The sequence below is a fragment of the Trachemys scripta genome, chromosome 7 (assembly GCF_013100865.1).
Source record: "Trachemys scripta elegans isolate TJP31775 chromosome 7, CAS_Tse_1.0, whole genome shotgun sequence".
NCBI lineage: Eukaryota > Metazoa > Chordata > Testudines > Emydidae > Trachemys > Trachemys scripta.
Window position 1 is genome coordinate 95,765,747 of NC_048304.1, and position 12,894 is coordinate 95,778,640.

A 12,894-nucleotide genomic window follows, 5' to 3' on the forward strand; every position below is an offset into this window, starting at 1 on the left:
TTGCTCCTTGGTGCGACCGCGTACCAGCCAGTCGTCTAGGTACGGGAACACCTGTATCCCTTGTCGACGAAGGTACGCTGCCACGACAGCCATACATTTCGTGAACACCCTTGGGGCCGAGGATAGGCCGAAGGGAAGGACTGCAAATTGGTAGTGCACCGTGTTTACCACGAATCGCAGGAAGCATCTGTGAGGTGGGTAAATTGTGATGTGAAAGTATGCGTCTTTCATGTCGAGGGCGGCGAACCAGTCTCCAGGATCGAGGGAAGGGATAATGGCCCCCAAAGAGACCATGCGGAACTTCAACTTTACTACGAATTTGTTGAGTCCGCGCAAGTCCAAGATGGGCCGCAGACCTCCTTTGGACTTGGGAATAAAATCCCCTGCCCCTTAACTCTATCGGAACCTCCTCTATGGCCCCCATGGCCAGGAGCGTAGAAACCTCCTGTATAAGAAGTTGCTCGTGAGAAGGGTCCCTGAAGAGGGACGGGGAAGGGGGGTGAGAGGGGGGGATAGAAGAAAACTGGATAGCGTATCCCCTCTCCACCGTGCGGAGGACCCAACGGTCCGAAGTTATAAGGGACCAAGCACGGTGGAAGTGGGAGAGGCGATCCCGAAAGGAGGGGGCTGGATCCTGGGGGATGACTGGGGCGCCGTCCTCGACCGCACCTTCAAAAGTTCTGCCTGGGGCCTGAAGGTGGTCTAGGTGGCCCCTGGTTCTGGCCGGGTTGAGGGCCGGTCCACCTTCTTCTACCACCTTGCCCTCGCCTCCGGGCCGAGTCCTGTCTCTGACGAGGCGGGGGGGGGGGGTAGAAGCGCTGAGGCTGCGGCCTAAATGGCCTGCGCTGAGGGCCCGCAACATGCATCCCCAGGGAACGCATGATTGTCCTGGAGTCCTTGAGGCTCTGCAGGCGAGAGTCCGTCTTTTCTGAAAACAACCCTTGTCCTTCGAAGGGCAGATCCTGCAGGGTTTGCTGCAGTTCCTGAGGCAAACCCGAAACCTGGAGCCAGGAGATCCTCCGCATAGCGATACCTGATGCCATGGTTCTCGCAGCAGAGTCCGCTATGTCTAAGGCGGTCTGTAAGGAGGTCCGAGCCACCTTCTTACCCTCCTCTACCATGGCTCCAAACTCCTCCCTGGACTCTTGGGGAACCAACTCCTTAAACTTCCCCATAGAGTTCCAGGAGTTAAAGTTGTAGCGGCTCAGGAGCGCCTGCTGGTTCGCCGCTCTAAGTTGCAGCCCTCCGGCTGAGTAAACTTTACGGCCAAACAAATCGAGCCGCTTAGCCTCCTTTGATTTAGGCGCTGCAGCCTGCTGACCGTGGCGCTCTCTTGCGTTCACTGATGCCACCACCAGTGAACACGGTTGGGGGTGGGTATACAAGTACCCGTAGTCTTTAGACGGGACAAAGTATTTCCTTTCCAGCCCTCTCGCTGTGGGTGGGATAGAGGCAGGAGTTTGCCATATCGTAGCTGCATTGGCCTGTATCGTGCGGATCAGGGGTAACGCCACCCTCGATAGGGCATCCGCTCCGAGGATATTCACGATAGGGTCCTGCACCTCCACTATCTCCTCCGTCTGCAGGTCCATATTACGGGCCATCCTACGCAGGAGATCCTGGTGAGCCCGAAGATCTATTGGAGGTGGACCTGTGCATGATGTGCCCGCCACTGCCTCATCCGGAGAGGAAGAGGAAGATGCCTCCGGTGGTACAGGATCCAAGGGAGGGTCCTGGTCCCCCTGTTCCTGGGCCGGAGCATCACCTGTGCTTGGGTCCAGGGCGTCGGGTGACGCGGACATGGAAGCCTCCATGCCCCCTGGCGGAGGCCGAGAGATGGTGGACTCCGGGGCCCTTCTAACGGAGTGACCCGAGCGAGAGGTCGAGGGTATTGGAGCCCCTTGCTCCTGGTGGTACGCCCACGGGGTCCAAAACGACCAGTGAGATGGGCCATGAGAATGGTCCTCTGTTATCTGCTGCCAATGGCCCAAGTCCTGTTCCTCGGCTTGCCCTTGAGGGGGGTATGCCGATCTCGACAGGTCCTCCGAGGAGCGAGACACCGATCTTGATGGCCATGGCGGTGCCGAGAGTGACGAAACGATTCCCGTGGGCTGCGGTGCCGCACGGTGCCGGTCCGGAGATGATCTATCTCTACGCGGTGCCTTATCTGTTTGATGGGACTCTCCCAGGCACTTCAGACAGGAGTCGTGCGGGTCGCTCGTGGGCATAGGCTTAGCTCAGGAGGCGCACTGCTTGAAGCCGGGAGCGTTGGGCATGAGCCCGGGCCCGCGGCCGGGGGAGAAAGGGGGAGACGACCCCCTTAATCCCCTGAACTACTATAATAACTAGAACAACTTTTAAAACTATTTAACTATAAACACTATAACTATAACTATAACTGCGAATAACTAACTAAGCTAGGGAGAGTGGAGAACAGCTATGCCGCGCTCCACAGTTCCAACGACCGTCAGGGGCGGTAAGAAGGAACTGAGGGGGCGCCGGGTCGGCTGGGGTATATATTCAGCGCCATGAAGGCGCCACTCTAGGGGGCTCCACAGCCGACCCGCCGGTGTTGCTAGGGTAGAAAATCTTCCGACGATCGTGCACGCGGCGCGCACACACCTAATGGAATGGATATGAGCAAGCACTTGAAGAAGAACAATAAGTAATGAACTCCAGGTTCTCAGAGATGTTTCTTTGCACTGTATAGCACCCATCACTATATAGTCACAGTCAATATTAAAGTTAGAGACAGCACATGACAATTTATTAAAATAATGGGTAAAAACACCCTTCCCTTCGAAACACAATACTGTATAATAAAAGCAAAACAAGTTTTTAAAGAAAAAAAAGCATGGATTAAGTTATAGTAAGTAAAAGAGATAAAGGTAGAGATGTTTACAAACAAAAGTGAAAATATGCATCTAAAAGTCAAACAATCTAGGAAGATGCAGTCTTTGTTCAAGATGGTTTCTCTCACAGCTTGGGGGAGGGGGAATGTCAAGAGTATATGGAAGGCACCAGTCCTTTTCTTGAGGAGCGCCATACAATTTTGAACAGAAAGCCAAATGACCTGTGGATATAAGGCTCTGCCAGAGTGACAAAGTACAATAGTAATATTGTAAGTGTTCAAAATAATCATGAAAGTTTGGTTATTTTTATTTGCTTTCTGGTTGAGTATTGCATTTGTTTCACGTTTTCAAGATTTTCTTTGCAACGAGGAATAGAAATTTCATTTTTTATTTTACAGGAAACCTGAGATTCTCCCCTATTCAAGAAAAAACACTCATCACTGCAAGAGTTGGAAACATTGCAATAGATCAAGACTTAGGAATTAGGATTGTATCCAGGTCTCTGCATGATGAACAGTGGACAAGAGGTAACCAAGCCAGCTCACAAGTAAATGTTTTAGGCTTTACAATAAAGACCTGTTTCCATAGTTCAATTGTTGTTATAAGTATATTCACTATATTCTGAGTACATTTGAAATTTTGGAATCTCTTTTGTAGTAATAGCAAACCGAAGAAAGCCTATCATGTGAAGATTTCCTAACAATTTAAGCCTAGTGTCATTCAGAATTTAATGTAATGATTTTTTTTTAAAGTGTGATGCTTATTTTATGACACATGGTTCCTTGCTAATCAGTTAATATTTGTGAACACATGTTTACACTGGTTCACTTAATCTGATTCAAATTGCAAGATCAGTTATGCAATGATGGTCTGCCAGTATAATCTGATCACACGAGTAGAAATTATAGTACCCTATCTTATTAAAAACTGCAAGAGCTCCCAAGAGACAAGAGCCACTTCAATTTTGTATTCAAGTAAGTAATGCCATTCATTGTAGTCTGTCTTAAAACACAAGAGGAAAAAAAGAGAGGAACTTACCGTGAGACAATGGAATGCCTTTGACCAGCAGGTATGCTGCCATCTAATCGCAAATATGTAACAGAGGGCAAGTGAGGTTTGAGAAGGTCATGTTCTACTATATCCAGCATGCTCTTGAGCTGACAGAAGATAAGTATCCTGTGCTGAGCCACAACAGCTTCTGTGCCACTCTCTGAAGAGCCACCATTTCCCAAACCACAGTCTAGTAGTAGCTTCAAGTAAATTTTAAAATAAAAAATTACCACAATGGATTATGTCTCTCTTGTAAATAGTTATATTTACACTGCTGGCAGAAGTGAATAAAATAATTTACACAGACAGACACAGACACACTCTCTCTCTAAATTAACAAATTCCTGCAGGGTCTGTAATGAGCTATGAGTCAAATTCTGTAGGAAACAAGGAATATTGACTGTAGATGCTTTCACACTATGAAGGACCTGCAAAATCTGGCAGAAAACATTAAATCTCTTATCTTGTTTCCACAAAAACTGGTTTTAAACAAATAGTTTTCTATCAATATTAGATTAGTAAGAGGATATAGCTTACTTAAAAATACATAACCATGTGTGATTATATAGAAAATTGAGTCAATGTCTTCAATCACCAGAGGTCTCTTCTATAATAAACAGGTCAAACAATTTTCTGCTAAGAGTAAAAGGAAGCAGTAAAGCAACAAAGAACAGATAAGCAACTTTCATACTTCAGATACCCTAAAGCACTTGAAAAAACAATGACTAAGGCCTGATCCTGTATTGTGATTCATGTGTGCAGACTGCTGTGCCCACACAGATTACAATGCAGGATTGGAGAGATAATTAGATCTCCATGCAATAACTACATAACTTCTGTATTTGTACAAAATCAACACTTCATACATATCCCATCTTTTTAATTATGTATGCCTATTTTCTTAAGAAATATAGTACTATTTTCTAAAAAATTAAATTTTAGCAAATATTTCTAGTGATGATTTCCAAATATATATAGAAAGAGCAGAAATGCCTTGGATTAAAATTTGTAGATACAAGTTATAGCTACTTGCCTGAAAATGATGGTCCCATGCTAAGAGTGAACACTTGGTTAAAAAAATAGTGCAGTACTGTCAATTTTACATGGAAATTGCATTAAAAAACCCCCATCAATTTAAAAATCACTTCTGCCTGAAGCTTTTAAACTTGCTATTATTACTTGTAACATCTTTGCTTAATATAACAAAGATTAGAGGGACAAAATATCTCCCCCTTTTTCCAGATTGTTTGCTGGCACTTTGTTATGTAACTGCACTTTGTTTATGATCAGCTTCACTGTAAAATCAAATAGTCCAGCTCAAATTCAGCATCACACATTGACTGCAAGGGGTCTCAGTTTCTTCTGTTTGTGTGGATTCTTTTGCAAAGCAAGGACTGAGAGAAATTATTTAACAGCTTCCTCTTTCCCCGCCCACCCCCAAAATAACCACACACACAAAACAGGAAAGTGGGACTGTAAAACCAGAAATATGGCAGACACTCAAGGACAGGTTAACTAATTTTTTAAATAAACTAAATTTCTAATTGATATTTTTTTCGAAAACACAGTTATACAATAATCACAGTAACTCCAGAACAATACATACATTTATGAACTTTGGGATACATAATAGGTTTTAAGTATACTTACTTGTTTTAAAGCAGACAGTTTAGGCGCATGCTGGATATCTCGAAGGGATGAGTTATGAGCTGCAAGCTGCTCTGTGGTTCTCTTGTATTCTGGATGCTGGGTTGTTAACACTAATGCTGGATGGTTACACAGTTTTCGTAAATATTGCAATGCCTTTTAAATTTTGAGAGGAAAAGTGGTGAGATTAGCAGCAACTAAAGATTATGGAAAATAGGGTGAACATAATTGATATTTAATGTTGTAGCCCACTTGGCCATAATTTCACAAGTTTGACGACAACATAGATTTTTAAAGATGTTTGTATCATACACTTATTTAAATAAAAGTTAATTCCAGCTGAAAACTTGCAGCTGGCTAGTATTAAAACAATCTTAGTTCCTGCTCTGGGGACAGTGCATGAAGCCCTCTCTCATCAGAGCATCATGTGACTCTGAAACAACAAGATTGGGACTTGGAAGCTGTGTGAGGCCCTTCAGAGAAGTATTGCCGTACCAATTTACCTTAAGTTATTTTTGGATCCAAATTTATGAAGGATTGTGGTCATGCACCATTTCAGTCTGGTGGGGGAAATTCCCTCTCCCCAACCCAAACAAAACATTGCCTGCCTTTCCATTAGAGTGGAAAAATAGATACAATGGGATAATTTATATTTATATATAAAAATTTCACTGTTCGAGACTGTTGTAGTGAAACTAACACTGATACAACTAAAATTATTCTTACCTGCACGGTTTTTGATATTTAAATAAATTCACTGATAAAAATAAGAACTTTTAATAATCCATTTCCAATTTAGAATAAAAACTCTAGCAGATGGACATACTTCAATATAGATTAATTCAGCAGAATATGTAAAAGAAAACCTATTATAGTTTAAATATTTTAAACAGGAAGTTTCACTCTAAAATAAGACAGCAACATGTAATTTAATCATCATAGCTCTTCACACTATAATCCAGACAAGTTGATCACAGCTATGGAAATTGCTTCATTTAAACAGTAGGTTCAGGATTTAACCGAATTTATTTTGAACTATATTTCAACATCCAGTATACAAAATTACTGTTTTCAGTAGGGTAGGATTTAAGTAGGATTTACTAGAATATAATCTACTAGAAATACATTAACAAGAGAGCACAAATTATTGAAGAAATCTGTACCTGAAACACATGTCCTGTAGCTTTAAGCTTTGGCCTTTCAGTCTCCTCATTCAGTGAAGCAGATGAAACAGTTTCATCAACATCACATTTGGCACGAGACTTGGCAAAATCTTCATAAAGCTGAACCTGTAGGGCCCCCCCAGGTGAAAGAAAGGAGTGTGTGTTTAATATAAAAAAAGAATGAGAAAATTTAAATTCCAGACTGCCTAATAATGCAACAAATGGAGAAGAAAACTTTTAAAGTTATAATTATCTTATTCAACATAATCTTGATACCACAGTTTGTGTGTAAACTTATTACTTGAAAATTTTACTTTTCAAGTTAATATGCATAAATTTGCAAATTTATTTAAGTAATACATGCTAGGAAATTATTTACTACAATGACCCACATTAGTGATGCCAGAAACACACTCCTTTTAATTTTAAGCCTTAAAAGAAAACATTTTCAAATTTGGGTGGTCTAAAATATGTCAAGGCTCACACTGAACTGACCCCAGGATCATGGACCTACAACTGGCTCCTTTGTAGTCCCAACTAGTGCAGAGCAGATGCCGAGTACCAGAGAGATTCTATAGCTTGCTTTTTAAACTTACCTGTAGAGAACTGAGAGTACAGTAATAATCTTGAATAATTTTGGGTGGAAGATCCTGTAGTACATCCTCTTTCATTCTTCTCAATAGAAATGGCAATACTTGACGGTGCAGTGCTTCCATTGCAAGAACTCCTAGGTGTCAACAGCAGACGTAGCAAATAGTTTAAAAACCACAACAAAGAAGCAAATTACTTCAAACATCACAAACAGAAAGACTTTATACTGGGATATTACAGCGTTTGATGTTTTCACTAGCAATTTTGAGCTACAAAGAAACAAGCAAGAAAACAGATTGGAGCTTGTGCCTTACCCGCCTCTTGTTCTCGACTGGAACTCCGAGCATCTCTACTTGCTAATATTGGTTTGCCATAACGAGCTGCAAACTGGCGTTCAGTACCCAAAAATCCTGGCATAAGGAAGTCAAACAGTGACCACAACTCTAAAACGTTATTCTGAAGATAAGAGAAAGATTCGTTAAAACATTTCCAAAACTGAAAACAGTTTCCAATATTATGGAGTATTTCCTTATTTTTTAATTTTTACCCTATAATACAGTGCAATGAAGCTCTCGACACCATTTATGATCCTTTAGCTGTTTTGTGTGTCTGGGAGACTGACAGTTGGGTGAGGATGAAATAGAGGATTAGGTAAGGTGAAGGCCCCAATGGTACCTTCATAGGCCAGAACCAAAGTGACTTCAGAATGTGTACTCCATAATTGATGACTGGATTTCCCAACACCTCCAGGCATCAATCAAACCATGCCCTCTGGATAGCTGCAGAGAGAGAGTGGCAGTATCATAAGGGCATTGGTGACCTCAACTCAACGCGAGGCAGGCATCCCAAGGAGAGAGGTCTTATATAGCACAAGAGGGCTCAAAATGTGAGGAACTTCGAGTTGATATGATGATCATGTGGCATGAGTTTTTGGAATGGAACCCCCTAGGTTCCATAAAGTTGGAAGACCAACCCACTTTGAAACAGTTTGGAAAATAATGGAGTGGGAGTACTTCAGAGTCCCCCCCACCACTGTGGGTTTTTCCATATGTGAAATGGTGAGCACGAGCCTCAGATGTTCAGGAGAGCAATAATGGCTATTTCACAATAATAAGCTATATACTGAACAGGACAGCTAAGATCATGAGGACAGTGAAGTAACTGCAAAAATAATTTTCCTTTGCCTCTTCCACTCCCACCCTCTTGAAATAGTGTGTGTAGCAATTACCTGGATTGGTGTCCCAGAAAGAATTATCCTATAATTGGCAGTCAACTGCTTTACTGCTTTTGACAATTTTGTTTTTCCATTTTTGATTACATGGCCTTCATCAAGAATACAGTAGTTAAACTTAATATTTCTAGGAAATAAAGGAAGTCTTGTTTAATATTTTAAAAATATTAATAAAGCAAGAAAGCAAGAAAGCAAACATTAGTTCTTACCTGAAGAAATCAATATCATTTCGCACAACGTCATATGAAGCTACTATGAGATTGTGCCTTTTCACCTGGTGTTGTAATCTTAAAACAGATATGGAGAAACAGTGTTCAGGGGAAATATAAATAAATAGGTCTTCATTTCCACCCACAGAAGTACTTTAAACATTCTACGATTTACTGTCCACATAAAAAGCTAAGTTATTTTTTCAGCAGAATACAAAGAATTTTGAAATTAATCTTAATCAAATAGAGAATATATTTTCAAGTCAAAGTATTTTTTCTGCAATGTAGTGCTTACCTTGCTCTTTCAGTGGGAGGTCCCGTATAGTGCAAAGGATTGAGATACTCTTTGGAGCAAAATTTACTCACTTCATCCACCCAATGACCTGTAAGCGTTGGAGGACAAACTACCAAGGATGGAAGAGGAACACTGTCTACCAATTTAGTTCTTGCATATTCTTGAGCCCTTTAGAGTATCAAACATTAAGAACATAATGTTACTTTTAGTATCTTAAAGAAAATCCTCAAAGTGCGTGATAGAACAGCAGCTTACCTGAGGCAATGATCTCCTGCAAGAATACAAATGGACTGCAATGTTTTTCCTAAACCCATATCATCACAAAGAATTCCATGAAGTTTGTATTTATTAAGAAATGCCAGCCAATTCACACCATCCTTTAAAAAGGAGAAAGTGCAGGAGACAAAAGGTGTAAAGAGTCAGGTGTTTTGATTAGAGCAATCAATTCATCTTTCCTTCAAAACGCTTGTGTGATGGATATGCCATGCACTGTCAAACTCCAGCCTGATTTCATCAAACTTTTAAACTACTACTATAGATGTCCATGCATTGCTCTGGGTGCCTATCCCATAATTAACCCCCCCACACACAGCCCCAAAGGACTGCCCATAAAAGTATCCACTTCAGCCCACCACTTCCTTAACAGCCTTACAGAAAAGAGGAAAAAAAATGCTCCTCAGGTGCTGGAATATGGATTAGCAGAAACACTTGCAAAGACAAACTCACAAATATCCTAGTCAGTTTCCCTTTGCAGTCTTCATCACTGTGTAATGTACAACTACTTGGTTATTAAAACATGCAGAGGGCAGAAAACTAGAATATGTTATGCTTGAAGGAAAATTATCAAGTAATATCTCCCCAAATCCATGATTGATGCCTCCACCCTTTGTTTGCTTTGATATTCATTATTACCAAGCCCAAGATTCAAAAATCATGAGTCAGAACCCCCCAAAATCACAGGATTCTTAAGGGAAAAAAAAAAAAAAAGAATATATCTTCAGGTTTCTAAACCTCCCCCATCCCATGCATGCCACAGATTGAAAATTCAGCCTTAATTGCTTATAAGTATATGGCACCACAGACAAACCCCAACTCACTGACAGCCTGTCCCCTTTCCTCTCCCCACCACTGGATAAAAGTGTCCCTTGGACAACCGCTATCTGACTCCCTCCTGGAGTGGAGGGAGCAGCTTTGCAGTCGCCCCACCCTTGCCCCCTTTCTTCAGTCTGCAACTGGAGAGAAGGGGAGCCAGAAAACTGGCCTGGGCTCCCACTACCATTAACTACCCTTCCTGGATTTGTTGGGGTGGGAGATTTGAGGGTGATGCTGCTGCCGCCATCAAGCTTATGGGGATGAGAGAGTCTTTACATATTCATTATAATGTAGTTAACAGCACAATATTAAGGACAAACGGTAAGTTTCAGCATCTCTCTAAACTTTACAGTAAACACCAGACTCTATATAGGATAACACACTACTAAAGTGTCATAATTTAAGCAAAATTATATTATACTTGTTTATAGCTGGCTAAACAGTTTAGTTACCAATATCTTGATGATGCTAGAATAGTTTAAGATTTTGCTTGTGACTTCTCTAATCAGAATCGGTCTGAAAGATTCACAACTTCTGGTCTGAACTTTTGTTATGATCTTCATGTACTTTTAAAATTGAAGATCTGCACTAACTGAAACATGCTTCTCAACGTCTTTCACATGTTAGCCTGTTTCTTGATTTTGCATGTTTATTTCCAAATATCAACCAGTCTCTTTTCACATGCTGCAGAAGATGGAGGAATCTGAAAGCAGATGAGAAGCAAGAGGAATCCGAGGTTGTGTTGTATAAAGGCCTTGCCACCACACTGTAGGAGTAATATACTTGGTATATTACATATACTCCTGGACCACATATATGAAAAGGTTCTGTAATATGCAACCTTTGAAAGTACTTTCCCAACATCTAGTCCCAAATGTGATGCTTGTTTAGTAATGCAGTCAAATGCGATCATCACTAACATAGAACATTGGATTCAAGAGGTTTGCAGCAGCATGTACTAGTTTGCAGCTAAAATTCTTCCCATCTATGAATACAGTTTTTCACTTCTTCCTGACTTGTGAGTGGAGATTAACTCAAACAAACAGTTGATTTTTATCTTGGCCATAAGCTGACGGAAGTCTGAAAAAGGGGCTTTGTGAGAGTCAATTACAGTGACTGCAGAAGCAACTGGCAAAATCTTCAGAGTTCTGCAGGTGAACCCAAAAGACATCCTCATTAAAGTACAGTATCATACACTTTTAGATCTTCAATTATCACCGTTTCTTGAAGATTTTTTTTTTTAAACTGAACTTTCCAAATGACATCACCACACTTCCCAGTCTTATTTTGCTAGAAAGCTTCAGTGCTACCATTATATTCCTACCATGCTTTTCTCCCTGCGTTTTCATGTTTTATATCTTTTTACTCTTTTAAAGATCTCTTCCAGTGTGCCCAACTTCATGTAGTCATTAAGAAGCAGGTTTAGGCCATGGGAAGCACATCCTATTGCAGTAATATGTAGATATTTGTCCATTATGATGTCTCATGCTGCTCTCTTATTACTGGCATTATCACTCAGCAGAGGAGCAAATACTTTCCCTCTTCCAGTCTTCTCTGGTACTTCACATATTTCACTAATATATGCTCTGCTGTATGTCTGTTCTCCTGTTTCAGTGCTCTTGTAAACAAAACAAACAAACAAACAAACTGGTTGAGGTGTTATCATACAGTTGAGGATTTCTTCCACACATCTATAAGTACTGCCAGACGAAGTGCTTCCTTGATTCTTTTTCTTGCAGTTTGCATTAAATGTTCATATTCTGACTGTAGAAGAGGCTTGCTCAAAGAATGTCTGCTGGGTGACTGGCATGATGGTCTTAATAGTTTAAAAGGTTCCTGCCAATCACTCTTTTCTGTGACTTATAGTGAGGAACCAGAAACATGTATCACCCTTGAGAGAGTTTGGTCAATTTTTTGTTGCCATTCAAGCATCACCTTGTCTGTAAATGAAGTCATTGTTGAGAGTCTTTTGGATATATCTGGCTGAAATGCTTGTTTTCCTGATAACTGAAGAGCTGAACTTGAGCGTACAACAATTCCAGATGGTGGTGTGTCAGAAGCAGAAGGACTTCTGGATCGAGGATGATTGTTGCGAGTGCAACTACTGTCAGTGTCACCTCTTCTTCTTGACCTTCATTGCCACTCATGAAGGATTTTTTTTTAATGTCTGCAGGACATTTTACATGCAAGGATGTGTTTGGCCATCCTCACAGCATTTGAAAATGCATATTTCACTTGGCAGTATTTGCAAGATACAGATCCCTTTTTGTCTGAATGACTTTCAGTGTGGAAATGCTTCCATGGTCATATCATTTTTGCTGAGGGAGAAGAAAAAGAGCTCCTCCATGCCAGGTGCATTTGGTTCCTCCTGCAGATCTCTGGGGCAGGAATTGGAGGCAGAATCCATTCCAGCCCCCCAAGATTTTCCTCCAAGGCCCTGGATGCACAGGCCTCTTGCTCTCTAGCCCAGTGACTACGCAGGCAGGCTACAGACTGTTAGGTTCCCTGCACGACAGAGGGTGTCAACCTCCTAGTCCATTGAGGAGATGTCTCTGGGATGAGTGGGCTGCTCATCAGGGCTAGTCAGGAGGACAGCAGCTTCATGGTAGCAGCTGCTTCCCCCTCATGCCCACATTGTTTCCACACCAAACACCACTTCCAAGACCGAAGTCAGAGACAGGCAGGCAGTAAGCCACAAGGAAGGGCCCCTGTACTCAGTTATTCTTTAGTACAAATGGCAGCTATTTGGGGGGCTATAAGAATA

At 41.6% G+C, this 12,894-nt stretch overlaps 1 protein-coding gene across 2 annotated transcripts in view; it reads right to left on the reverse strand.

The window, feature by feature from the left end:
• BTAF1 (B-TFIID TATA-box binding protein associated factor 1) overlaps window positions 1-12,894 on the reverse strand; it is a 107,128-nt gene that overhangs the window by 13,450 nt on the left and 80,784 nt on the right. For both annotated transcript variants that reach the window (XM_034775596.1, XM_034775597.1), the window contains exons 27-35: window positions 9,294-9,415; window positions 9,039-9,206; window positions 8,744-8,821; window positions 8,532-8,661; window positions 7,618-7,759; window positions 7,309-7,439; window positions 6,713-6,838; window positions 5,553-5,705; window positions 3,891-4,102 (exon numbers count right to left, since the gene is read on the reverse strand). In XM_034775596.1, the coding sequence (XP_034631487.1) occupies window positions 3,891-4,102; window positions 5,553-5,705; window positions 6,713-6,838; window positions 7,309-7,439; window positions 7,618-7,759; window positions 8,532-8,661; window positions 8,744-8,821; window positions 9,039-9,206; window positions 9,294-9,415 (1,262 nt within the window). The remainder of the gene's footprint in view (window positions 1-3,890; window positions 4,103-5,552; window positions 5,706-6,712; window positions 6,839-7,308; window positions 7,440-7,617; window positions 7,760-8,531; window positions 8,662-8,743; window positions 8,822-9,038; window positions 9,207-9,293; window positions 9,416-12,894) is intronic.